At 42.1% G+C, this 27,098-nt stretch overlaps 1 protein-coding gene across 6 annotated transcripts in view; it reads left to right on the top strand.

The window, feature by feature from the left end:
* The window catches only part of LOC134175180 (transducin-like enhancer protein 4), a 100,134-nt gene that overhangs the window by 9,336 nt on the left and 63,700 nt on the right, over positions 1 to 27,098 (top strand). For 4 of the 6 annotated variants that reach the window (XM_062640825.1, XM_062640786.1, XM_062640795.1 and 1 more), the window contains exon 5: positions 25,049 to 25,111. The exons of the other annotated variants lie outside the window; for them this stretch is intronic. In XM_062640825.1, the coding sequence (XP_062496809.1) occupies positions 25,049 to 25,111 (63 nt within the window). The remainder of the gene's footprint in view (positions 1 to 25,048; positions 25,112 to 27,098) is intronic. 6 annotated transcript variants of the gene reach the window in all.

Here is a 27,098-nt window from a genome sequence, read left to right as displayed (position 1 = left end):
TGTTAATTACTGTGGAGTTTATTGTTGACGCTTCTCTGCGAGTTACTGTTAAAATAACTTTGTTTAGCGTGCAACTGCACAATAACATGCATGTGGACAAGGACTTCTGTTTCACCCTCCTTTTGCTGTTCATAAGCAAAGTGAAGTGTCGTTTTCTCCCACTTGTTTTGGCAATTCAGACAGATGCTTAAGACACAGGAAGTAGCACAAACCATGCTGAGCAAACTTTTAAATTAAGACATGTGCTCTGTTTTTACTGGCAAAAGTCTGTGCTCTACAGTGCTTAAACATAAAAGCATTTCTCTGTCTTTGAAAGAAGCTAATTGCCATAATGCTGCCTCACTGACTGTATTAGTTTATGGGCCCATTTGTAATTACAGAGGGGGCCAGCCCTGACCCTGTGGTTAGGGTTGCCTAACACCTTCCCCTATAAAAAATTCTTGCAAGTTTTTTTTGTTTTTTTTTTTTTTCTCCTTTCTTTTTGAATGCCAGAAGCTCTCAGTAAGTGACACCGTTGTGGTGAAAAGCCCCAGCCCCTTTTGAACAGTCGTGGGGGTGAGGGAGAGCAGAGGAAGAGTGAGAGGTGATGTGGACCTCCGGGGTGGGAAGCATCTTCCCACCCAGCTCAGCTGCTCGCGCCTTGGGTCAGCCAGACCAGCTGGAAACTTGGCCATAAGGCTCCTGCTTAACAGTCAGAACTTAGCACATGCCAGGAGAGGGAAGCTGTGTCACCATTTTGTGTATAATAACTTCTGCACCATTTTGTGGTGCAAGATTTGCCTGCCTTTTGGGGGCAAAAAAAAAATAAAATGCTGAGGGCATTCAGCACAGGAAAAACTAATTAGCAGGTAGATTGCAAAGTGGGGTATCAGGATGCTAGGGTGCCTGAGTCTTTCAGCATTTATGTAAGCTTGATCCTGCCCCATTGTGTATGTGCATCGTGGTGCAGGTTTCAGTTACGCACTCACTGATCTCATTACTGGTTTTCCTAGAGGACCTCTCTCAGTGCACAAAATACATTAGGAAAGCAGAATTAAGGCTGCAGAGGTGACTAAATCTAGCTTGAAAATGTCTGGCTGTTTAGCTTAGGAACTGAAATAACTTTAAACATAAAAATTCAGGCATATGAAATAATTACCACTGTAAGCCCCTTGAGGCAGGGATTCTGATTTTGGTGTATGTTACAGAAAGTGAAGGAGTTGTTCGTACGTGTCAGTCACAGTGTATACTGTGGACTCTGTGCATTAAAGCTAGGAAACAGATTTTGTGACAAAAACTGTGAAAAGTTGAGAATTCAGAGTTACCAGTTTGGTTTTACTTTTATAATTTTATTTTTTTTAATGAGAAAATGTGTATGTACTAATTGTTGACATAAGAGGGAATTGGGTTTATCAGATAGGTGGGCCAGTTTGTGAGCAGTGTGATTGTAATTGTTAAAGAAGTCACCTCTTCTGCTGTCTCCAGATTGAGCACATCTTGTCACTGACTTTCAGAAAACCTATTTAGCCACAAGGCACAGCAGGAGCAGAACAAAGATGATAATGTGAAGCACAGGATGTATAAACGGATACTTACAGTAACTAACAGACAATGCACTTGAAGCCAAACCTATCTATATTCAAGAAATGGTATTCTGTGAAAGAAGCTGAATGTTTGAATTAAAAATTAATCTTTATTTTAAGATATAAAGATATTAAATGGTTTTAAGAATATTTGTTTGCCTCTCTTGTTCATCTGTATATTTTTACACATTTTGTCTTTTTCAAAATGGTACTTTTATAGTTCTGCTGGTATCTTGAAGTGCTACTTCTGTAATTTTTTTTCCCCCTTGATATTGTTTATCTTCGTGGTGGCACAAACCCTGTAGTTCAGTGTAGCAGAAAGCATTTTGGCACAATATCAAGAGCACGTATCCATATATTTTAATAATATTTTTAAAAATACAACTGTAATATGTCACAAATAATAAACAGAACTCTAAATAGTGCTTTCTTGCCTGCATGGATAGGATTTTGACATAAAGAATCATCTTTCGACGGCCAGGACAGGTACATAATGCTCTTGTATTGAACACTGTGGTGTTATGGCTGAGATGTTTAAATGTGCAAATGTCAGGCATGTCAAAGTTATAGTCCCCACAGTAAACTTGAATTGGTCTCTTTATGGCTGTGTGTTTGTATGGTATGCTGTATTGCCAACGCCAAATCTTAAATCATGCCAGTCCCCAGAAAATCATGAGATTGGCTTAAAATTAATCATTGAGAGAAAAATAATAAATTTGGGGTTCTTTTTATTTCCCTTCTAATTTTAAGCTGTCAGGCTGTTCTTGGCTCATGCTTCCTAGGTTTTCACCAGTATTCTACCATAATAGTTTTTCATAAGTAAGGAGTGAAATATCCCAAGATTCATGATAAAGACAGGGGAGCTGGGTATGAGGTACAGCTGGAAACTTTTTGTCATAATTTCTCATTCTTGGGAAATATGTGAAGTGCTCTCTCCTAGGTAAAAATAATACCAAATTAAAAATATATACTTATCCTTTCTGTAATTGCTTGTTAAGTTTTTGTGGATTATATATTGTAAGATGGCACAGATACGCTGGTGGAAGTTCCCCTTTCTGTATTAGAAGGAGAGGGAACATAGGCCATAGTTCTGAATTGAGATCTTCTAACTTGTCCTCTCTTACTTGGTCTACTGAAATGGTTTCTCTGCAGGATCTTACACTGCCAGAGGTTTCTGACATTTGCTGGGTCAGATTCAACTTCTTCAAAGGAGAAAAACCTTTCAGTGTTATGTTTGGGATGTGGGACATTGGCAAGGAGAATGTGTGCTTTTCTCTTTTCTTGTGGTTGCTTGAGAACCTCAGCAGAGCATCTCAGAGTTGGGCAGAAATCAAAATCTGGCTCCTTCATGCCGTAAAGAATCTGCAGAACAATAGGTCGTGCCACTAGGATTTGTTTGGCACGTTGTGTCCTGTGTGCGTGTTGTGTATGATCGAGAGCATTTATTTTTTAAAAATGCTGCTATTTCTTCCATCTTAAATGCAATAAATTTCTCTTGTATTTACTCTGTCTGCTTAATGTGCTTGGCTTCTCTTAGTGCTGAAGTGTTTGGAGAATTTGCAAACGTGAATAAAACCCTCTGACCCTGTCCTGCAGTACTCAAGAGAGAAGTGATTGCCCTTGGACTAGGTAGCTGGTGATGGAATGACACCGTATTGAGGGCATGATGATCCTGCTGCTGGGACATCCCCTGGGTTTCAGTTACAGGCATAGCCAGTAATGCACATTTACTATGACAGAAGAGTAATTTGGAAAGCAAAGGGGCCTCTTTCCCCTTGTCTTTTCCGCTTTGAACCTCAGACTGACAAATCAAAATGCAGCAGGGCCAACATCTGTGAACTGCAAATCCTTTGTGAAACATTGTGGTACCTGTAGGCAGTGACAGCAAATGCTATTGAAATTTAACACTAACAGATTTAAACCCAAGGACAACAGCAAAAAGGTCTAGCCTGGGTCTGCTGTGTCCTCAGGGCAGTGGGTTTCCTCAAAACTCACTGTGGGGTGTCCATGGGGTTGCAACAGGAGGTTGAGCAGGGAATGAGGGGAGAACAGGTAACCTGAAGCCCACTGAGCTGGCAGTGTGATTCCCCTTGCAGCGGCTGTGGGGATCCCCTTTGCAGCGGCTGTGTGGAGGCTTGCATGATGGTGCACAGACGTCAGTGTTTGGGAAGTCTGGTTGCAGGGTGTTTTTGGCAGTTGCTCCACGGCTGTAGCTGTCACTTAGCATGTTAATCTGACAGCGTTATTTAATCATAGGGGAAATTGGAGTGAGTTTCTAGCTGGGGGTTGAGGGAAAAGAGGCATTTTGATAACTCTTTTTATTTCTAACGACTCTGCTTCTTGGCAGGAGAGGTGGAACTTTATTTTTGCGTGTTCTTTATAATGCATATAGGTAACTGAGGGCTTCTGGGTTGAAATACATGGATATCTGGTTAACCTCTCCTTCTCAGTAACTTCTGTTTGGTGGTCAACCAATTACTCCTATGTAGCATTTCATTCAAATTTTACCTCTTAAACCTATGGGGAAAATGGAGAAATCACTGAGGAAAGCTTTAACCTTTGGACAACCACTTTTCCTCATTTCTGACTTTCCACGGGGATGAGTAAGGCGTTTTCAGCTGTGCCTCATAGCTGAAATGCTTCTGTGTTGTTTCCCTATTAAGCTTTCCTATTAATGAATGCAAGGGAGAGAAAATAACTGTAGAGTACCCCAGCTAAGGCTTGGGGAAGGGGGCAGGCGTGGACCTGGCAATACTTTTTTATGTGTTCTCATGAAAGCCGCTTCCCTGAGGGGAGTGCAGTACTGGTTTTGCTGGTTTTCTGTCAGCGTCTCTGGTAGTGTCTCTGACCACCTTTCTGTCTGCCTTGGCAGATCCTGTGTTGGGTTTGAGGTGGACAAGCCACCATCTCGCTGCTTGACAGCCAAGTAGCCAGTGGCAGCATGGACTCTGGACATTTGAATCCAGCAGTTGAGCCAAACTATGTCAGTGATTTGGCATCGAGAGGGATGTGGGGCTCCGCTGGATGTGTAAAGCAGCCGTGGGATGGAGGAGGGTGAGTTAATACTCGTCCTTCATGAAGCACTGTGGGTCTGTAGGGAAAAGTCAGTGTTGGTATCTGTCCCGTTTTCTGCTCTGGATACCTGCAGGTGCCTACCCAGGGCCCTGTCTGTCTTGGATCTGGGAAAGAGGCTGTTTTTAATTTAAGGCATGTGACAGATTACCAGTTGTGGTTTCTCTGTCTGCATGCTCATGCTCTGCAGCACTTTGTGAAAAGCCCCTTAGCATTTCTGTGCCTTTGTCTCACTCTGAAGTAGTGAGGATATTTACATGACAGGAAGTGATCTAAGATTTAATTTGTTAACATTCATTATTAGATGAGAGGCTTTAGAGAATCACAGAATATTGAATGAATATGTCTTTGCCATGGAGGGAAGAGGACTCCTTCCAAACCTGTGTGTGCTCTCTAACAAGGTCCAGCAGTTCCTTAACTGCCATGGGATTTCCTTTGTCCTTATGACACAGAGGTTAACAGGAGATAACAGTAAAGATACTTGAGTTGTCCTTCTGCCTGCTACTCTGTTAATTGTATTTGGAGGTAAAAGTTGGAAATGGGAAGAGGGTGGTCATGTGATAACATTTGGAGAAGGAAAGCAAAGAGTCCAAAGCTGACAAAAATGCTTATGCCGGATTTTTGTTTTGAGGAAGGAGAACAACGAAAGATTGGAGGGAGCTCATAAACTGGTTTTCGTATCTCTTATTTCCCTGCAGTACCATTCACTCTGTATGACAACCATCAACTTTCACAGTGCCCCCTTTGAAAGATGGCACTGTGCTCATGTTTTTTTAAAAAGAAAGTCAGCTACACCACCCCTGCTCTCTGCTTTCTGTAATTTTATAAAACATGTGACAAGATACCAAGTAGGCACCTCTTGTTAAAATATCAGTCCATAGCATTTGAATAACACAAGACTGGAAAGACTCTGCATAAAATAGACCCCGTGTGTTTGTGTCAGTGGGTTAACAAAGGATAGGATGTGTTTTCTTCTACTCAATTTAACCACTAGCCTTTCTATCCTAATTGTAGAAAGCTGTTGCAGTCTAAGCATGTTGCTTATTTACAGTTTTTCTCAGTCCTTCTTAATTTCTGGGGACAAACTATATGTTTTCTTTCTCAGTCTTGTCCTAAGCAACAGCTACAACAACAAAATCTAAGCATTGGTGAGAGTTTCTCACATATTTGTTGCTTCAAAACATCATCAATGAAATAAGCACCAACTCTTCCAAACATCAGAGGACTTCTTATGTCAGAGTTACTTGTTATATATTTGCCCATATGCAAATACAGAGATGTTACTCATGAAAAGTAAATTGTGTAGAAGCTCTTGGTTTAATTAATTCGAGAGTGATGCCCTGCTTCCTTTGCACCTCTTCACTTCCATGTGCTTGTAGAGATAGCTATTAAGGAAAACAAATTTAATAATACGTGTTTAATGTGGACAACATGAGGAGAAAGACATTTTCCGTGCATCTCTACAGGATTCTCTGTTCTTTTCCCTCTCACAGCATTCCCTGGCTTGTGTCTGCAGACTGGTGACACCAAAACATGCATCCTGTTTCACTTTTAGGCAAGCATAAGAAAAAAGTGTTAAAGTTCTGTGGCCTCCTGGAAATTTCTGAGAAATGGTTTGTTTCTGACATCTCTTCTAAAACCATATTTGACTGAGGATGACAGTTGTACTTAGGCTTGATCATACAGATAACAGATGTAAAGAGCAACAGCTCTATAAGATTGTACAAGAAGAGAGCCCCCACAAGCACACCTGTGCAGTGTTTTTTTTCTGAGGTTTTAGGTTTCCACTTGAAGGTGGGTTTTCAAACATGTACGAGATGCTTTTCAAACTAACATTAGCACCCTTGCTATTGCACACTTTAAAAGCCTACCTCTATAGAAAGACATAAGATTTTCTTTTGCAGATACAAACATCCAGCTTCTTCACATACGCAACAATTTTTTCCAAATATGGCCTTCAGACAAATTGACATATAGGCTGTGTGAATGTATGAAATGGTGATGCTTTGTACTTTGTTTAGTTGTTACTTACTTAGCTCTGTTTTCTGCTTGGAACTGAGGTGTGCATTTTTTTCGAAAGCAGTGATTCTTAACAAGTCTTTTTGTGTGGGTGAAAAGAATCCTGGGATAATCTGAGTTCACATGTTTTCAAAGGAAAATGCCACTGTAAGTATGCACTGCATTAAGGTTTGTTTAAGCCTGCGACAGAACCTGGAGAGCCTGAAAATCCGTAGGGGCAGGAAATACCTCTCTGTATTAATGTGAAGCAAGAGTAAAAGACTCCCAGGTGGATGGGATGCAACTGCCAGGATCTGGGGTTTGGAGGGATCCAGGGGCAGGTTTTTGGGCCTCCTATGGAACCTTGGACAAGATGCTTTGATTGCTGTAGGCAGTGAGACAGAAGTGATGCTGCAGGGCCGGCTGAATCAGGACAGAACAATGCTTGCGGTGTGTAGGTATGTTAAGGGATTCAGCATGGAGCCAAAGAAATGTAACACATACAGAGGGTAGCTCATGGGGAAGTGTTGAGGTCATGGGTGTGTCCTAAACCTCTTGCTGCTTAAAGGCTGAGACGCCAGAGCTGGTGCAGCCAGGACATGCTGCCTTGCCTTGGTAGTTTCAGAATCAGTGGCACCTAAACTTTATTGTAAATGTAGTGCACATTTTCTTAAACAAAAAAAAAAAGCAAAAAAGCTGCAGAAAGCAGCACTCTTGGTTTGTCTGCTGGTGAGACCCATGTTTCTTCTCTTTCAGCAGAATGACTAGGATACCCAGGTGTCCTGGGTTCAGCAGTAGCAGTCATGTTTCTCCTTTGTGGTAGCTGGTGCAGTGCTGTGTTTTGACTTCCAGCCTGGGAACAATGTTGGTGAAGCCGATGTTTTCGGTTGTTGCTAAGTGATGTTTACCCTGACCAAGGACTTTGTGAGGCTCATGCTCTGCCAGGGAGGAGGGGAAGCTGTGAGGAAGCAGAGATGGGGCGCCTGACCCGGGCTAGCTGGGGAGGTATGCCATACCACAGCACATCATGCCCGGGGTGGGGGGTAACTGGGAGTTACCCGGAAGGACATGGGCTTCCGGGTGGGACTTGTTTCTTGGCCGGTGGTATCGTATTCTCTTCCCTTGTTATTTTCCCTTATCATTGTTGTAGTTGATAGTAGCGGTGGTGGTTTGTGTTGTACATTGGTTGCTGGACTGTTCTTGTCTCAACCCGTAGGAGTTGCACTCTTTCGATCCTCCTCCCCGTTCCTCTGGGAGCGGGGAAGGGGAGAGCCCCGGGGGGGGGGCTTGATTGTTGTCAGCCCGGCACCACTCACTGGGAGTGAGTGAACAAGTTGCCTGACTGGGTTTAAACCATGACACCAGTGGAAAACTTTCTGGACTGCATGAGATCCTTAATGGTTCAGTAGAGCTGAAAGAGAAGTGATGCATGGTGTGCTGTTATTCTGGAAAGAATCTGGCCAGCTGAAGAAGCTGTGCAGGGTTCCATCCAGTCCCTGCCCAAACCCTAATTTACATGTTTTAGCCTATGGTTATATTTCATGTACAATAATAAAAGGGAGTTTCTTTCTCCAGTGGAAGAACTGGGAGTATTTCCCAATCAGAGTTTACAGAAGCCTGTTTATTAGACAAGGTGTTCTCCTAGGAGGTGGGAAGGAGAAGTAGAGGAAGAATTAAAGTCCTGAGATTAGACTCTTTAGCCACTAACCTATTATTTAGAAGTCTGCCTGTTCTCCACCATTTTATTTATTTATTTATTCTTAAATGTGCTGCTGCTGTATGTTCTGTGGGAATGATTCTGACAGTGGTTCTCAGCTCTCTGGGGGTCATGGTTGAAGAGCGTTGAGTTCGGAGAGCTGCAAGGGCAGGGTGTTTGCAGGGCTGAGCTGAATGCCAATGAGCTTGGTCTTGTGAAGCCAAAGATTCCTCTGAATATGTCTGGAAAGGGGACTCCATAGGGTTAATGGGGAGCTTCAGTGCTGGAGGTGGAGACTGCTATGCTGGTTTCTTCTGGCTTCAGCACTGCATTGTGTCTGAGTGGGGAGGCGAGAGGAGGGTTGTAGTCTGAGATTTTAATTCCTAAATTCTTGTAATGCTCCAGCCCTCATACATGATGTGCCTTTTTTTTTTTTTTTTTTTGAGATGCAGAGGTACATTTATGTATCTGTGGTTATGGGTAAGTGCTCCCCTGTGCTTAGGAATTCTTGAAAGTCTTCTTGAGCATTTGTCTGTCTCTGGCTTTCTGCTTGAATTACATGTCTAGTCTGCTTAGTTATTTCCTTAAATCCCACTGTGCATACCTTTTGGAGACTTCTCTTATGGCTTTCAGTGCTGCTCTGTCTGGGAAGTAGAAGTAATACTATTTCTTGAAGCATAACCCTTATCATGGAGTGTTTGAAGAGCAGCATGTTAAGAAATCGGAGGTGAAATATTATTACATGGGAGTCGCTTAGAAGTGAGTGTGTTTATCTCTTTTGATTGTACAATGCTTGTGGGAGGGTGCTCTTCCCTAAGGCAGTTTTGTCCTTGTTTTCCCTCTCATGTAAATTCTGCTGTCATTTCCATTCCAGTAGCAATTAGCATGCTTCAATGATGTACCTTTCAGCGATAATGCAGTCAACGCTTTGATTTGTATTAAGGAAGTTTGCCCTCGGTAATATATCTGCTCAGCCTCTGTTCTCCATCTGGGAAATGGGGTACTCCATTTTTACTTGGGTGAGATTTCTGGGGAAAGACCAAAACAAAATTTCCTATCTTGTCATAGCATGTCCCATTTGATATGGTTGAAAATTAGGCTTTCTGCACCTCTACTGACTAAGCTATACTAGACGCTCAGAAATACTGTAGTCTTGCTACATTCACAGCTGTTCTGCCTCCAAAATTGGCACCGTTCTGAGGAAGGTAACCAAGAAACGTAGTGGCAAAGTGGCTCTCGGGTAGAGACGGTGACCTACTTTACCATCGAAATCCTACTGCTTCACCAAAGGGGAAAAGCAGAGCAGTATTTCAGTGGAGAGTACCTGCTGTCAAACCTTCCTCCTATAATTATGCTGAAGACAGCCCTCGCACTCATATTTCTTTTTTGAAGTCCAACTTGCATTTATGATCACAACTCCATTTACAGCTTCTCACATGTGTGTGGTATTCATATGCCAAGGAGCAAAGACTCAACCAAAGCTGTGATCGTCACTGTTGAATACTAAGCTGGTTTGCCTAATCTTGTTGATGACTTTAAAAATATTCTTTTTCGTACTTCTCTTTGCTTTGCTTTCACCTATGCAGCATAGTATGTTGGCAGTAGTGAACTGACTTCTTTCAGTAAAGACATCAGTCATTTTGAACTGCCTTCCCTTTATAGCAAAGGTTAATATTTTCCAACTTACTCTTTTCACTGAAGCTCAAAGGAAACACAGTCTGAGGTACCCACTAGTCATCAAATCTATTTTGCCTGCTCCTCCCCAGTGTTTTCTGTTGTCTTTGTGAAAAACAGTGGTTTTACACAAACAGGTTTGCAAACAGTCAGTAGGTAGTTTAGTGACTTTAGGGTTTCCTTTTTTTGTATTTCGGCAAATTTCTAATGCAAACAGAATAGCACAACTAAGTCTCTAATTGCCATGGGAAGCTACTGTGATGAAAAGGAATAATTATAATAGTTTGTGCAAAACAGAGTCTCATAAAACAAAATAGGTACATCTTCTGTGTATTTTTGTGGGTAAAAATGTTAAGATTTGAACGGGTCTTTTTCATATAAGTGCTTGCCTGAAACCTTTTTGATTAAAAGGGTGGCAAGATTACAGACCTAGCAGACTAAACATGAAATTAATAAGCCCAGGGGCTGCATTTTGGTAAACCATAGAATTACCTGAGGGCAAAAAAACAGGTATAGAAATGTGGTTTTGCTGTCTGTCATGCTGTCTGCTATAGCTGACTAAACATGCATTGGTTTATGCATTTGTGTTTTTCACAGTTTTGACCACAATGTTTAATTTCTTCATCTGACCACAGCCGAACTAGTACATACACCATTAATGTAAACTAGGTTCTATTTATTTATTTATTGATGTGAGGTCACTGTGCAATTGGGTATTGGTGATTAGCTTTCCCAGACGACTTAACAGATCTAAAGACTAGTCAAAACTTGCAGCTAAGCCAGATTGTGTTGCTAACCCAAGAAGTGAAAAGTTTAGAATGTGATTGACAGCAGTATGTCTTGGTTGTAGGGTAGTGGAGGAAGTGGAATGGAGTTCCTTCCCATGCCCAGAGAACTATCAGTATCTGTAACAAGATGAGCAGCTAGCCAAGAGTACTAGCCGTGTGGTTTGCTCTCTTAACCGTTCTCTTGTTTTCTGACTCACAGGGGTGTTCACAAGAAGTCTCAGCCTAGAGATTTTGTGTCTCAGACTGCAGTTTTCTGTGCACTTCAAGTGGGTAGAAGGTGGCATTGGTAATGAATGAGGTAATTCCACATTTGGGTTAACCCCGTGGTAAACTGCAATGGGGGGCTGGGTTTTAACTCTGGTAAGTTAATTGCTTAGTTCACCACCTACCCACAAAAATGCTAGCAGCAGAAGGGTGGGGTGAGCAGGAGTAGCTGAATTAGAGGAGAGCCTCTTCAGTGCCTGTTTTTATGCCAGTTTAAAGTGCATGTGAAGCTACAGCAAAAGCCTTCTCTTTCTCAAGAGCAGATACAGCATAATTGGTGGGTGTTACATGTATTTTTGGCCCAGGCATCTTTATAGGGGGTCATGGGTGCAAAATTGGCCCAACTTTATAGAGGAATTGTGTTTGACCGATGCCTTTTCTGATAGGGACATGTTTAAGGAGAAAAGTGTTGATATTATCACATGGTTAATCTGTATACAAAGTTGGTTATTTACCCCTTTCATTTGCTTACATTTGACGTACTTTCCGTGTTCTGCATGTTTTCGTTAAGTCTGTAGGTTCAGTATGATAAAAAGCACACTTAACATATGGTGCATCTTGAGAATTTGCCTGGAATTAATGCAGTTCATAGTAGCTCTCCACACAAAGTGTGATCTCTCAAAGAGTTATAGCACTGGAAAAGGTTTCATGAAATCCACATTTCCCAGCTAGAGAGTTTCTTGCTCCATGCCTCCTGTTCTGCTTTTTATGTCATTTTCTTAAAACTTTGTTTCTTTTCAAAGTTACTTTGCATTGAAAAGCCAACTGTGTGACCAGCAGATAAAGGGAGGTGATTCTCCCCCTCTTCTCTGCTTTCGTGAGATCCCACCTGCAGTACTGTGTTCAGCTCTGGGGCCCCCTAGACAAGAGGGACGCGGACCTGCTGGAGCAAGTCTAGAGCAGGGCCACGAAGATGCTCCAAGGGCTGGAACATCTCTGCTGTGGAGACAGCCTGAGGGAGCTGGGCCTGTTCAGCCTGGAGAAGAGAAGGCTCTGGGGAGACCTTAGAGCAGCTTCTAGTACCTGAAAGCAGCCAACAAGAAACCTGGAGAGAGACATTTTACAAGGGCCTGTAGCGATAGAATGAGAGGTAATGGCTTTAAGATGAAAAAGGGGAGATTTAGATTAAATATTAGGAAAAATCTTCACTATGAGGGTGGTGAGACAGTAGAACAGGTTGCCCAGGGAAGCTGCGGCTGCCCCATCCCTGGCGGTCTTCAAAGGCCAGACTGGATAGGGCTTGAAGCAATCTGGTGTAGTGTGAGGTGTCCCTACATAGGGGGGTGTCGTGGTTTAAACCCAGTCAGGTAATTCGTTCACTCACTTCCCCCCCTTTTCTTGCCCTCCCCCTGCTCTCGGAGGGACGGAGAGGAGAATCGAAAAGAATGCAACTCCCACGGGTTGAGATAAGAACAGTTTAGTAACTAAGGTATAACACAAATCACTACTGCTACCACCAATGATAATAATGATAAAGGAAATAACAAGGGAAGAGAATACATCATCTCACCACCAGCCGACCGATAACTCGCCCCCCCAGCCCGACCAAGCTCTGACCGATACCTCCTCCAACCCTGCAGTCTCCCGGCCCTTCCGGCTAACTCCCAGTTACATCCTGGGCATGACGTGCTGTGGTATGGAATACCTCTTTGGTCAGTTTGGGTCAGGTGTCCTGTCTCTGCTTCCTCCTGGCTTCCCCTCCTCCCTGGCAGAGCATGAGGCTCACAAAGTCCTTGGCCAAACCTAAACATCACTATCAGCTCTGTTCCCAAGCTGAAAGTCAAAACACTGCACTGCACCAGCTACCAAGAAGGGGAAAAATGAGTGCTACTGCTGAACCCAGGACATTATCCACCCCTTATTCCATACCATTCACGTCATGCTCAGATCCCACATTTTCAATATACCATCACTCTTATCTAAGTGCATGGACCAGTAGCTATAAAGCTGCTGAATCCATCTGGTCCATGATGTCAGGCTCCATCTCTTGTAACAGTCTTCCAGAGAAGGAGAGACTGTGTGCAGTGTTCACACTCGTGAATAACCTGGGCAATAGTGTCCATTGCTAAGTCCACCCCTCGATCATGAGTCCATCTCTGTGTTGCATCTCTGCTCTGATGGCCTGAAGTGCCATGGGCCCACCAGGCTTAAAATAATTCACTGTCCCCTTCAGCAGTTTCTGCAGCTTGTTGCTGGGGACTCCATACAGCTGCCTTCCATCTCCGACGCTTCCAAAGCACTGGAGGGGCCCAGTGGACTACATAGTTGCCCATACTGTCCCACACACCCTGCCACTCATGACTGTCCAGCCTTGGGGAAAACCTCTTGGTCCCCCCATATCCTCGTCTAACCCCAGACAAGACCCAAACCTGACTCTGTTTAACTTTTGAGATCAGACAAAATGGTTGTGGGTAGAACACAGCCTGTGTGTGTGCCAACATGCTGATCCCCATCACAATCAGCAGGCAGGTCCCAAGGATACCCAAAGGCCATTCAAAACCTTCAGAACTCTCAGTTGATGCTGCTGTACTTGTCACTGGGGCTGGTGTAGCTGCTGTACTTGTCACTGGGGCTGGTGTAGCTGCTGTGCTTGCCGGCTCTCCCACCGCCAGCTTCTCTTTTCCTGAGTCCAGCTCTTCCTCCTCTGCCTTGCTGGGAAATGCTGCGTGGTCTCCTGCATCCTCCTGGGGCTCGGCGGGCGGCTTCCGGGAAACGCTCTCGGCTGTCGCGGGGCTGGGCTCGGCCGCGGGGCTGGGCTCCTCCGCGGGGCTCGGCTCCTCCGTGGGGCTCGGCTCTTCCGTGGGGCTCGGCTCTTCCGCGGGGCTCGGCTCCTCCGCCGCCTTCTCCCGCTGCTCTGCAGCCCCTTCCTTCTGCTCCTCGACCGCCCCGACCTCCTCCACCGGCAGCCGACCCCTCGCGGCCTCCGGCCCCGCTCCCGCCGCCGCTTGGTCCCCGGGGCCGCTCTCCCGGGCCGGTTCAGCAGCCGCCGGCTCCCGGGGCCGCTCCCCCTCGGCTCCCCGCAGCCTCACGAAGATGGAGAGTAGGGTGAGGGCCAGGACGGTGAAGAGCAGCCGGAAGGCCAGGTACAAGTCCACGGCCACGTCCGTCCCGCCCTGCTGCTGGAGCCCGCCCGTATTACAAGCCATTGCCATAAAGCACAGTGAGACAAGAACCTTAGCCCAGGCCCCACACTTGATAAACACTAACACAGCAAATACCGGCTCTACGTAAGTTACAACGGTCTGAAGCTGTGAGATCAACAAGAACAACTCTGAGAGCCAATAAATCAGCATTGTGACGAGTGACTATTAATCCAGTCAAATCTGTCGTTATCTCAACCCTTCGTGCCCCACGTTGGGCGCCAAAAAGAACTGTCGTGGTTTAAACCCAGTCAGGTAATTCGTTCACTCACTTCCCCCCCTTTTCTTGCCCTCCCCCTGCTCTCGGAGGGACGGAGAGGAGAATCGAAAAGAATGCAACTCCCACGGGTTGAGATAAGAACAGTTTAGTAACTAAGATATAACACAAATCACTACTGCTACCACCAATGATAATAATGATAAAGGAAATAACAAGGGAAGAGAATACATCATCTCACCACCAGCCGACCGATAACTCGCCCCCCCAGCCCGACCAAGCTCTGACCGATACCTCCTCCAACCCTGCAGTCTCCCGGCCCTTCCGGCTAACTCCCAGTTACATCCTGGGCATGACGTGCTGTGGTATGGAATACCTCTTTGGTCAGTTTGGGTCAGGTGTCCTGTCTCTACTTCCTCCTGGCTTCCCCTCCTCCCTGGCAGAGCATGAGGCTCACAAAGTCCTTGGCCAAACCTAAACATCACTATCAGCTCTGTTCCCAAGCTGAAAGTCAAAACACTGCACTGCACCAGCTACCAAGAAGGGGAAAAATGAGTGCTACTGCTGAACCCAGGACAGGGGGTTGGAACTAGATGATATTTAAGGTCCCTTCCAAGCCAGACCATTCTATGATTCTATGAAATCCCTGTTGGATTAAGAGTGTTTGGAAACTTCAGTAATGCTGAAGTGATTTAAAGATAAAAGCCCTTTAGTGTTGCTTGCCTCAGAGTCTGTCCTGGCAAGAGTTTTACTGGGGGAATGCTATTCAAATGAGTTGAACTTCAAGATGTACTTATTATACTGTCCAGCTGTCTTGGACAAGTGAATTTCCTGAACATTTTAAGCATGCTTGTCTTACAAATGTCTTAGCATTTGCTTTTCAAATGTGTCTTCTTAGGAAGGCTAAAATGAGAATTGTAAACTGCCTGATTATTTTAGATGTACTTTGCTAGTGAAACTACTAGTTGTTAGGTATTCACATGTTGAAGGATAAAATTACCTGTTGTTTCCTTGTCTTCCTTCACCTAGGGTAAAAATAGGAAGACGCCCCAGTGAAATCCAAATAGAGGTACTTGCAGCAGTGGTAGTTGTGATCCGCAATGATTGAAATGAGCAATGACAATCCATATCAATATTTGCTCCTCAATAGAAATCAGAGCTACAGACTGTTTTTTTTTCTTGTTCTCAGAAAAGCAGCATTTTGCTGCATAAAGAACTGCTTCCCGTTGAGCTAGTCATTGGGGCAAGTGTTTTATTTAAAAAGATATGTATATGAATCAGTATCATCTGATTGGTGGCAGAGATGTGTGAAAAACTGGAACTTCCAGTTTTTCCTTGTTGGATGAATGTGCTCAGTTCACCAGCTCCTCAATACTGTCCCTCTTACTCTCAGGGCAGCCTGCTCCAAAGAAAAGGAATTGGGATCCTGACTGGTTTGTCACCATATGCAGTGTGGTTTAAGCCCTGAGTGACAAGACTGGTAACAGTTTGCCCTAGCTTGCCCATCTCTAGGGTGCTGCAGATGACTTTCACTTGTTCGATGTTGATTTAAAAACAAAACACCAACGAAACCCCCAAAACTCTCAAGGTGGAAAAGGGAGAAGGGTGTCTTAAATGTCTCAGATGATCACTTAATTCTCAGATGATCACTTATTTCCAGAAACTGGGACTTAGTAAATACGACCAAGGAGTATGAAATATTTATCTTCACAAAGAATTAACAGGTATCATACTTAAGTTGGTTTAAAGGTGGAGATAGTAACATGCCTTTTTTGAATTTGTGTCATTGCAAGGATCCAGAATTGAAGATTGATTATAGCATTGCTGTAAAATCCACTGGACTATTCTTTAATTTCTTGAAGGTGTTGTTAAAATCATGCTTTTGTGTACTGGCTTAAAAGGGGCAGGATTTTCACCTATCATGTCAAACACAAAAATCTATGGAAATTGCGTCTGTTGGTGATTTTCATAGTGCAACAGGGAAGTTGCAGTGGAAGAGAATTTAAAGTGTTACTTCCTTTGTGAAGACTACTTTACCTTTAAATAAATACTAAGGGTTTTTTTTCTGGATTTCTTATTTTAATTGATGGCTATTCACCATGTGTTGTAAAATTGTAGAATAAGAGCAGACAAAGGATTGAAGGTGAAACTTGACAAAGTTTTCAAACACTGTATGAATTCTTCTAACCAGGCCTAACGAATCCAAGATCAGTGGGCTGATTCCTAGTATTTCTCTTTTCTGGAAGCAAACATAATCAAGTGTGATTATTAATGAGTCAGACAGGCTAAGGGCTCCACCCTCCATGATCTTCGGGGCTGAGGTGGGTAAGGAAACCAGAGGTGGAGGAGAAGCGGTCCTATCCATGATGCAGAAGGGAAGATTCCTGGCCTTCAGATGAATCTGGAGAAAAAAAAACCAACCAACCAACCCACTCCCCCCCCCCCCCCCAAAAAAAAAAAAGATAAAGAGTGTTTGTTTAGCAGTCACGTTGCTTTCCCTTTTTTTTATGTGGGACTTCTGCTGGCTGCTTTTGTAAATTTATTGATCACCTTTATGTAGTTCATTAAAGCCTGGAACAGCACAATACTTGCTGGAGAAGCTAATTTTCCTCCTTGTCAGATTATTATTTGTTACCTCTGCAGGTTGCGGAGTTTTCTGAAAGCTTCAGAACTGAACAGTACAACTTTATAGATCTAACTGGAAGTATGGCACAATCATCACAGTTCTCAACCAAGATAGCATATCAGCTTCTCGGTGATTAACATTTGGATCGTACTGCTCCAGAGTAAGCACTGTAGCTATAATAGAGAGTGTGGGTATAGGATAGTAGGTTATACGATGCCTTTAGCTGTTTCTGGTTTTCCTGCATGTGTATTTGCAAATCAAAGGTAAGTGCTGCTGGGGATCAGAACTGAACACTGATAGCTCTATTTGTAGAGGGAACAATTCTACTATTTATTTTGCGGTAATATTCAAAAAGAGCATCAGAAACCTCTTTCAAATTAAAGATAAGGTTTTGTTTTTTTTTTTCCTTAATTTTCTTGCAATGTGCATGTTGAAACTACTGATCTGTATTGTTTCTTTTCTGGTTACTTTTCCTGCTACCCCTGAGAAACAGAGTATGAACTTGCGATATAAACAAACAGGCGCATTCTTCATCCAATGAAATTAACACTGCTCACTAAAACCACTGTGTGCATATAGTTGCAAGGACAGGCTGAGATTGACTTGTGCCATTTGCTACAGGCTCAGAAGAACTATGGTCAGACACTCTGGAGGGAATTTGTGCAGGGAAGAATAGAACAGTAAGAAACTGGTGATTGTGGATGTACCGCTGTGTTTCAGGAAAGATTAAAGTGGGAAATTCTGACCTAATTGCAGCTGGGAGACACACAAGTGACTGAACATGGAGCTGGAACTCCCTTAGTGTGATGTGAGGTTTACAAGCTTAAAAAAGTTTTGTTTCGTTTTGTTTTTAAACTATGAAGTCAGATTCCATCAGTTGTTAGAGTGGTGGAAAATTCTCATCCCTATGTTATAAGGCTATATTTCACAAAACAAATATTGCTGTGAAATGCTGAGTATTGCTGGTAGGTGAAGATATCGTACCATATAGAGGACTGCAAAGCTCTGCAGACGGAAACAACACACCTCCCATTGCAGTGTCCCATTAGATGTTTCTGTCTGCATTTTCAGCAAGAGTTTCTTGCTGCCTTCGAGGAAGGGAGATTGAAGCCAGCCTCTCCCATTTCAGGTTCCACTTGCAGCCCTTTTCCTGGATGGTCTGTAGGTGCTTGTGGCAAGGCAGGATGCAGCTTGCTGCCTGGTTGTCTGCACAGCTGGAGGACTACATGGATCCATAGCCTGTGCATTTCTGTAACTTACTGGTAAAAGTCAGTATTAACAAAAAGCATTGACTTCCTGAAGTGACAGACTTGAAACATGTTTATATCACCTTACTTTACTTGCTTTTAATTTTCTTAATCATGAATGATTCAGTATATATCCTTTCTTGCTCAGTTGAGCTCCACATGGTTCTTGAGACATTAAATAAAAGCCATGTCTTATCAGTTCACTTCAGCAGCCCACGGATTGGGATGTACATTAGAAAATTGATTTTGAAAATTCTGCCACTCCAATTTATTGCTTATGTTGCTGCCTGCAGTATTTTGTGGAAAATAAGCACCTAAATCAAGTTGCAGAGGGTAAATATCAAGTTTACAGTACTTCATGTGCTTAGCTGACATGTTTGTAAAGAAAGTTGGTGGGGAAATGGAGAATGTACATTATTTGGCACAGTCTGGTGGTCCTGCTTGCATTCAACTCATATTTGCCTTGTCCAAATTTTATCTCCTGAACTTGAGCAGTTGACCTAGTGACGAAGTTTTCTGTTTAGTATCCTCACCAGAGAACTTTTCCCTCCACTGTCTCTGACTACAAGACTAGACTCTTCAGCTGCTGCCAAACACTATTCCTTTAGGGCTGAAAAGGCATTTGATATTCAGGGCTTGCAGAATTTCCTCTAGTTCTGTACAACTTGAGTAAGCACTTCCAGACAATAGTCTGTGATTAAAACAAAACACATTCTTTATGAAAGAAGAGTTAATTTTCTGTGAAACACTAAGATTAGCTTTTTTTGCAGAATCGTGATATGTCTCATACAGTGTAATAATGTTTTTTGTTCTCACTAATTTGTGAAATGCTTGTTTAGATGTTACGGGTGTGTGCCTGTGTTCTTGGTAACCACTTAATAAACAAGATTGATCTTTTTGGCAAAGGCGGCATTGTATAGAATAAATTAAACCTGAAATAACAGTTGTTTCAGATTATTTTTCTGACAGTGTAATTGCATATTTATTTTTTTTTTCCTACTGGCTGCTGAAATGGGTTTCCCAATAATGTTTTATTATTCTGTTTTATTTCAACAATACATATATAGTAGTTTTGCTTCCATTCCACTGACAGGCCTCCAGCCTTCAGTGGTAATTCTTTACCAGCAATTTTTTATAATTGTAATAATTATGAACTTTGTGAAATGTAGTGGAAATGTTTTTTTTTTAAGTATATATACTATAAATAAAATCACAGTTCTCTTTTTCCACGTGAAAAGAATGCAAATGGAAGTTAAAAAAAAACGAAAAGATTCTGAACTCCTTGTGTATTAGAACATTTCTAATTGTTTATATTTTTGGAGTTAGTTTGATTCTGGTTTCTCTTTTAGCTCCCATTTGTACTAAGAATTCAGACATATGCCAAAATACTTATCAAGGCACTTAAATACATTTCTGTATTTTATTGTATGCTTATGTCCTATTTTAGCTGTGTGTGGCAAGGGTTAATTGAATTAAACCCCTATGTTGCCATTCTCAGGGGGATTTAGGAGTCTAATGGTGCAGCACCTGCTCCCCTTTGAGTACAGCTGGTAGCTGTGGTGGTATCCCAAGGACCGGCTTTGCTGAGCCCCCTTGAAGGGTTGTGTTACCTCATGGTTCCTGAGATGTAGCCTTGCCTGCAGGGTTATCTTTGAACGTTTTTCATCATGCATTATAGGCACTTACGAACTTAAGGTTCAGGGTTTAGGCATAGTTAGGCAATTAAGTACCATTTAACCATTGGCTTTGTTCAAAAAGATTTTTTGTTTGAATCAAGTACCTAAGTTGTTGCTCTTCTGTTGTGTCACTGCAGTAATGCCAAGGGACTGTTAACTGATACGAGTCTGTGTTGCTTTAGTGAGATCAGATTCTGGCACAGTGATTTTTATTATTGTCTATGTGCATAACTAAACTAAAAAAATTAATAGTATTGTAGTTAATAAATATTTAATCTTTCTCTTCTTAAAAATGATGTCACATAAGTGGCTGTAAAAAGATGTCAAAACCGTTAAAACAGTGTCTTTTGTTGGATAAAAACAACATACACTTGCATTTGATAAGTAAAAAGATGATTCCAGCCAGAGCCTTTTCTGCCTGTCTGTCCCTCATCTTTTCTGAGTCCATGCTGGTGTGTTTTAAAGCAAAACCAAACACTTTCTGTGTTCAGGGAAAGGAGTAATAGAAGTGTCGGTGTTTGTTAACATAGTTGACAAACTATGGCAGCAAAAGCTATCCTTTTTATATTTTGGCATGAACAATTGCCCTTTTATTGGGCCATTAATGCTATTTCAGCGCATCATGCTGTATCCACAGGCAATAATTTAGCAGCTGTTTATCAGGAGCTTTCATAAAGCTTTGAATAGTATTACAGCATTCAGTAACCCTAACAACAGCATTTCAGAATCTCTGCTGGTTTTAAACGGGATATCCATGAATGTAAGTTGTTCAGGGAAGCGTGACCCACATAACCTATAAATTTGATTGGAAGTTACAGTGCTGGCATAGGCTGATGGATAGCAGATTAGAGCCCTGATTAACCATGTGATTCAGAGGCTGAGAATATATTGTCCTAAGAAAGATTCATCCGATGCAATCAGAATTTCAAGTGGTCAGATAAAATTCAAATGCACTGTGGTCTTTATATCTGCCCCCTAAAACCCACCCCACCCCGACTCCTTCCTTGTGCTTTTCTTCTTGGGTTGCCCTCTGTAATTTATTTATTTATTTATTTCATTTCCAGAGCTGAAAAATGCTTCTTTGATGAATCTGTTCCTCACCCTAAAGCTTCCTGTCTGTTATTCATCAGAAAACAGGTCGCAGTTCAGTGAGCAGAAGAAAAGATGTTAATAGAAGCTGTGCCAAGGGCTGTAATGCATCATTTTAGGGCCCTAATTACATTACAATGACAAATATCAATGGTGACAACAGCAATAACCTACATCCTTTAATGGCTATGGAAAAGGAGTTTGGGCGCTGCGCCATCAGATTAGACTTGGTTTCAAAACAGGCCATTAGAAGTGTGTGTGTCCACAGTATTGGCCGATAACTGAAGCCCGGTGGAAAGGCCTGTAAATAAATGATGCCTCTCTAAAGTCTGGTCTCATGGGACAAAGGATGCAAATGAGATGACCACAGAAACAGCCATGTTTCTGAGGCAACTTTGACTTTCCTTATCGGGAATTGGCTGCCTGATTTTATGAGATCACACTTCTTCCTTCTCCTGGCGATTAGCATGATCATGAAAATGCCATTGGCCTGATGTTTAAGAGAAAAGAGAAGATCCTAAACTGATCTTTAAATACAGGGTTTTAATAATCTGTATCAGCATAGAAATGTGAAGTGGGCTCATGTTTTATTTTGTCTTTGTACCTGATGCAGAGGAGTTTCAAACCCCCCTCTGATGGCAGTAGGAATAGGTCTTTCAAGATGTTAACCTCTGTCATCAGTACCTACACCTTGAAGTTTTAGGGTGGCATTGCAAGAAGCCCACTCTAGCTAACTCCTTTGGTAAGTTCTGTGGCAAACAGCCAATCTGGTTGCTGCGGCATTATCCTGTGCAGTTAGTTGCAGAAATACTTGCAGTGTCAAGGCAGAGGATGCTTTGTACTTGCTATGTGAAAATATCTGATTTAAGACATTTTTGGTACAGAATGTGTTATGTCCTTGCTGTCACTGTGCATGTGCACAGTGTTTTCTTTTCCCCCACTCCTTCCTGCTGCCGGTGGTCTCCAAAGGCAGGCAGTCTGTGCCTTGGACATGCTGTGCCTCTGCAGTCCACTGCATCTCAGCTGGGCTGTTCCCTTGCTGCCCAAGTGTTGAGGGTGATAAAAATGAACTGTACTCAAAACCACTCAATTGGAGACAGTCATTGTTGGGGAAAGTGAAGACCATTTTAATAAGGAAACCGTGTAAACACCTGCTGCAGCGTACAAAGGTGTTTTCAGCTTTGCTGTGACTGGCCTAGCGGGCCCCTTGACTAAGCTGAGAAATGCTGCTGGGGAATGTCTCGACATTGTTTGAAGCTATTTTAGCCAGCATTTTTTTATTCTCTGTAGGTTGAGCTGGGTGCTTTCTCCTCCAGCTCCCTTTCCTGCATACAACATGAAAGGACTCGCAGTTCTGCACTCCCGTGAGATTGTTATCAAAAAGTTTATTACAGTTGTGTAACTGTGCATATTTAGTCACCTGCTTTCAGTTACTTGCAGCTTTTTTGGAAGATGGTTTTTAGCTTAACATTTCCCAGGCACAGGATTTGCCGGAGGTGAATTTTTGTGTAAACACTGAGCAGATATGTTAACCATTTTTGTGGCCAGAAGAGCAATAGAAGAGAGACATAAGTCTTCTACTGGGGAGGAGGGAGGAAAAGAGATCAAAAGAAAAACATAGCTGAAATAGCTTAAAATAGCTGGGGTTGAGTACCTTAATTAAGAAAAAATGCCTCAAAGTGAGTTGAATAAAATTGTTTTTGTTGACTAAACTGTATTCTAGCTGAACTAGAACTTACTGGTTTGGTGGAAAAGTCAGTCAAGTTTTACAGCCTGTTTTACTTAGGAGGTGAGGTAAGACAGTTGTAGCAGTTTCTTTTGGCCTGAAAATCTATGGATCTACAAGCCTTTTAAAATTACATGCCAAGCTCTTGCATGCCTAACGAGTCTATGATTCTGTAGTTCTGTGGCACTTTGAGCCAGTTGTACTCTCAGTTCCTAAGCAGTGCAGTAGAGGCATCAAGCTCATTTACCTGTGGTGGAAAAGTGGTCTGCTGACCACAGCTGTGGCACAGGCTCCTTCCAGGTGCTGCACAGGAGGTGTGTGAGGTTGTGACATGCATGTTAAAGGTGGGTAGGAGGAGTTGTTTTGCAGCAGAGGAAAACATCCTGTGCCTTTTTTTTATGAAGGCATCTATGTGTGTTAAACGGCAGGTCAGAGGGGCTTCACCTCAAGTCAGCATGGTGACACTTGGAAGTTTTCTCTTGATATGAAAAGCCTTGAAGAGCAGGACGGCCTGGTTTTCTCCTTGGTTTTAAGGAGATTCCTTTAAAAAAAAAAAAAGCATTGTGACTAAGGCCTGAAATTTGGGAATAAGTAAATTAATGGTGCTTGAACCACAACAGTACAGTTACTTTGCAGCTGTGCATTATATTACAGTCTGCAATTCCTCAATCAAATACTGTTTCTCAAGTAATGCTGCAGCCTGTCTGGCTGAAGCTTAGGTGCACACATCTTGTCACTCACTTCCTGTGCTGCTCTTGTGTACAAGCAGTTCATAAATCTCTGTGTCAACTAGTATAGTAAATACTATCTATTTAAAAGGGTATTAAAGTTTTACATTGTGTCATATCTGATATTATAGGCATATATAGACTTTTGAAATTAGCAGGTGATTTAGCTTTGTGGCGAAGAGAACATATTGTCAAATGTCTTTTAAGTTACCTGTGCTGCAGAATAAACAGAACGGGTGTAGTAGGTGTGTTAAAATATGTAATTTTAACAATGTGTGGACTTGCATAAACAGTGAAGACCAGTGAGAAGGTACTGGGCCATTGTAACATAGAAATTGCTGTATAAATAACATGCAGCAGTTTAGGTACATTTCAGAGAAAATGAAGAAACTGTATTGCAAAGTTGTTTTAACTCGAGTGTATCGCAGTACGCACAAGGGGGCAGAATTAGTTTCACATGTACCCTTACCTCTAGTGTTCCATGTCTTCGGTTACAGAGCTGTGTTAACAGTAGTATTCCTCAACCCAGATCCATTTTATCTGTGGTTCTGACTTTTTTGCTGCTAGTTCCGAGCCTTTCTGTTCTATAGGTACTTTTCTAAGCGTTCACAATTTAAAAGACATCATAGCAAAAAGGCTGGAAGGGTTGCCATTAAAAGAAGGAAGCGTAAATTGCACAAGTATGTGTCTTTGTTTTATGGTTAGAGACTTTGCAAGAGGAAGAGCATTCCGTCGTACTGTATAATGAGGAAATGGTTAAAATTTATTGTAAGAAAGTTACGATTTATTTTAAGAAGGTCTGTGTGGCTTTAAATATTCTGTTTCTGGAGCTGTAATTTTTGTGTTACCTCTACAAATCTCATCAATCTCTATTGAGATTTGCAGATTAAATACACAGAACAAGAATTGATCTCCAATATGGAAATAAAACTGTGTATTATTCATTTCTGATCACCATTGCAACATGAAAGTAACCACTGTTAACCTTGGGTTTGATAACAGCATAAATATGATACAAGACTGCAGTATCTCTTTCTAAAATACATGGTAGAATTATTATCAATGTAGTTGTATATTGTGTTGCTAATGTTCTCATGATATGCAGTGTTAATACCAAGTAACTGTTTTGTTTGTTCCGTTTGCTTACAGTGGCATTGCTGTAATATGAAATGATCCTTGGTTTTGCCTCTTAGGAGAGAGTTTAGTTCAAAACACAGTGTTTGATGTTTTGTTTTGGGTTTTTTTGTTAGATCTTCTGAAGATTTTTTTCTTTAAATCCCTTTGATTGCATAATCAGAATTAACTTTTCTTTGTGTCCGTTCTAAGGTGTCTTTTTTAAGGAAAACTTTTTAGCTAGAAGTTATTATCTTCCTATGTATTATTTAATTGGTGTCCAGATTCTTTTATTATTTAGATAGTATGTCCTGGCCAGAGGATGACTGGAGATGAAAAATAACTCCAAAGAAATGTATCACCTATGTTCGCGGGTGACAATTACATCTGAGAATTTATATAATTGAGCTTCATTCTTCTTGTCACTTGCAGGCAGAAATTGTCAAGAGGCTGAACGCTATATGTGCACAAGTCATTCCCTTCCTGTCCCAAGAGGTAGGTAGTCATTTGTCCTGGTGCTGATCTGAACAATTGCCTCATCATATCTATTACAAAAGTGGGGCTTTGTGTTGAGACTGTTACCTTATGAAACTTTTGGTCCTTGTAGGTTACTTTCCACTGTGCTGTTGTCACTGTAACTTCATTATCTTTTCCAAGTCCCCTGTAATATAATTTCAGTATATTTATTAAATGGAACATGTCGCAGTGTGCTAAGCAAGATTTTAGTTGTTTAAATATACTGATGTCATGCAGAATGCAGTTTTTATAAAAATTATGACTGTTGGTCTAAAATCAGAGGGCAGCTTGCGAAAAATGCATGGTTTGTGCTGCATTCCTGGCAGCAGGCATTAAAGTTTGGCAGAAACTTCTATTTTGGTGTACTGAGTAGTGGTGTTCAATACAGTAAGCACACAAATGCAGCTTTTCTCCTGCCTTTTTTCTCTCTGCATCCCAGATTACTTAATTACCTTAAATCCTGTTATGTTTTCTACATATTTGGGAGTATAGACAGAAGGTTGAAACTCGCTGTGAGATAATTTCTCTAAAGACTAATTTTCTCCAAATTGTGATTTTCTGGTATTATCATTGTAGATACTCTGAGGAACACTGGGATTTGGGGGAGTCAGTGGGAGCTAGTGAGGAAGCCTTGGAGCCACAGATATGCGTGAAATAAAATGAAAACATGGCTCGTGAAGGGAGATCTTGGGTGCATAACTTCTTCCCTTGCCCACTCTGTTAGGGAAAGTGGCTAGAGACTGGGGTCTGCTGGTGCAGGCTGTCATGCATCTTTTTCATGTATGGCTTCATTTCACTAGAATTAGTAGCTGAAAAGCCAAAAGCTGGGAGGTGTATTTTTGTGCATTGCATTTGTAAAATATCATGCCTGAGAATGCTCTGCAATAGTTACTCCCACCTTTTCAGCTGTTCCATGAAATGCTGTTGCATTTCAAGGTTGCTGCTCATCTTGCAGCAAATGAGAGGCTGTGTGCTCTGTATCAGCATTCAGTTAATGTGATGCAAGTGTGCATGCACATTCATATCTCTGCATATTTGAAATGAGAATAACGCTATCAAAACTAGAACCTGACAATGTTCATAAGTGCTGCTCTACTCTCTGCTTATAAAGATGGATTTGTGGAAACTAGATGGTGAGCAATGATCTAGTTACATTGCTGGTGGATCCAAGCTCAAGTCCTGCATGGATCTGAGCTGAGTAGCTGTTGATTTTGTACTTTAACTGCTACAGATCTCTATATATCTAGTCACAGGGTTTTATTTGAGGCACAGGAATAGGACAGCGTATAAAAATGAGGTGTAAAGCTGATTCATACTCATGTTAAAGTGAGCACTAAACTGACATGATTTTGAAACAAAGGCAGAAGTGAGTACTTGGCAGGCAAAGCTGTAATTTTGGCAAAGACGTGGGATCAGCATTTGCACAGCAGAGAAATCTTCTCTAGAGTATGTGGTACTGTGTTTAGAAACTATGTACCAGTATACTACTGCTACTGCCTTTAGAAACTTTGTACTGGTATATTACTGCTGATCCTGGTACTGCTGTTTTCAGCCAAGTGCTGAACAAAACTTTATTACTCTACACAGGTCACACTGCTCTCCTTGCTCTGCTTCTACAAATGCAACCCGTGTGCTTTCTTGAGTAGGTGTTTCTTGACAATTAGACAAGCAAAAGGATTACATGGGCTTAGAATACATTTGAAAAAAACAAAAGATGCGTTTGATTCACAGTGACTGATAGATTTTGGCCTTTGGTTTTGGATGTCCTGACCTCCACCTCCTCTACATGCTCGCATGGAATCGAGAAGGGGGGGGGGGAACAAAAAAGAATAGTTTTGGAACTTTGCTCTTAGTGACATCCCACTCAGGTAAGCATGGTCTGTCTCCTTTTTTTTCTGCTCCCCATGGACTGTGCTCTGCTGTCCCTGGATCTGGATCACCCTGGAGTCATTCTCCTGGAAGCTGA

Source organism: Pezoporus occidentalis, unplaced genomic scaffold, assembly GCF_034315485.1.
Source record: "Pezoporus occidentalis ecotype Australia unplaced genomic scaffold, CSIRO_AGI_Poc_V1 ctg117, whole genome shotgun sequence".
In the NCBI taxonomy this organism is placed as follows: domain Eukaryota; kingdom Metazoa; phylum Chordata; class Aves; order Psittaciformes; family Psittacidae; genus Pezoporus; species Pezoporus occidentalis.
Note: the sequence above shows the minus strand (reverse complement) of the source record. Positions and strands in the feature narration are given on the sequence as shown.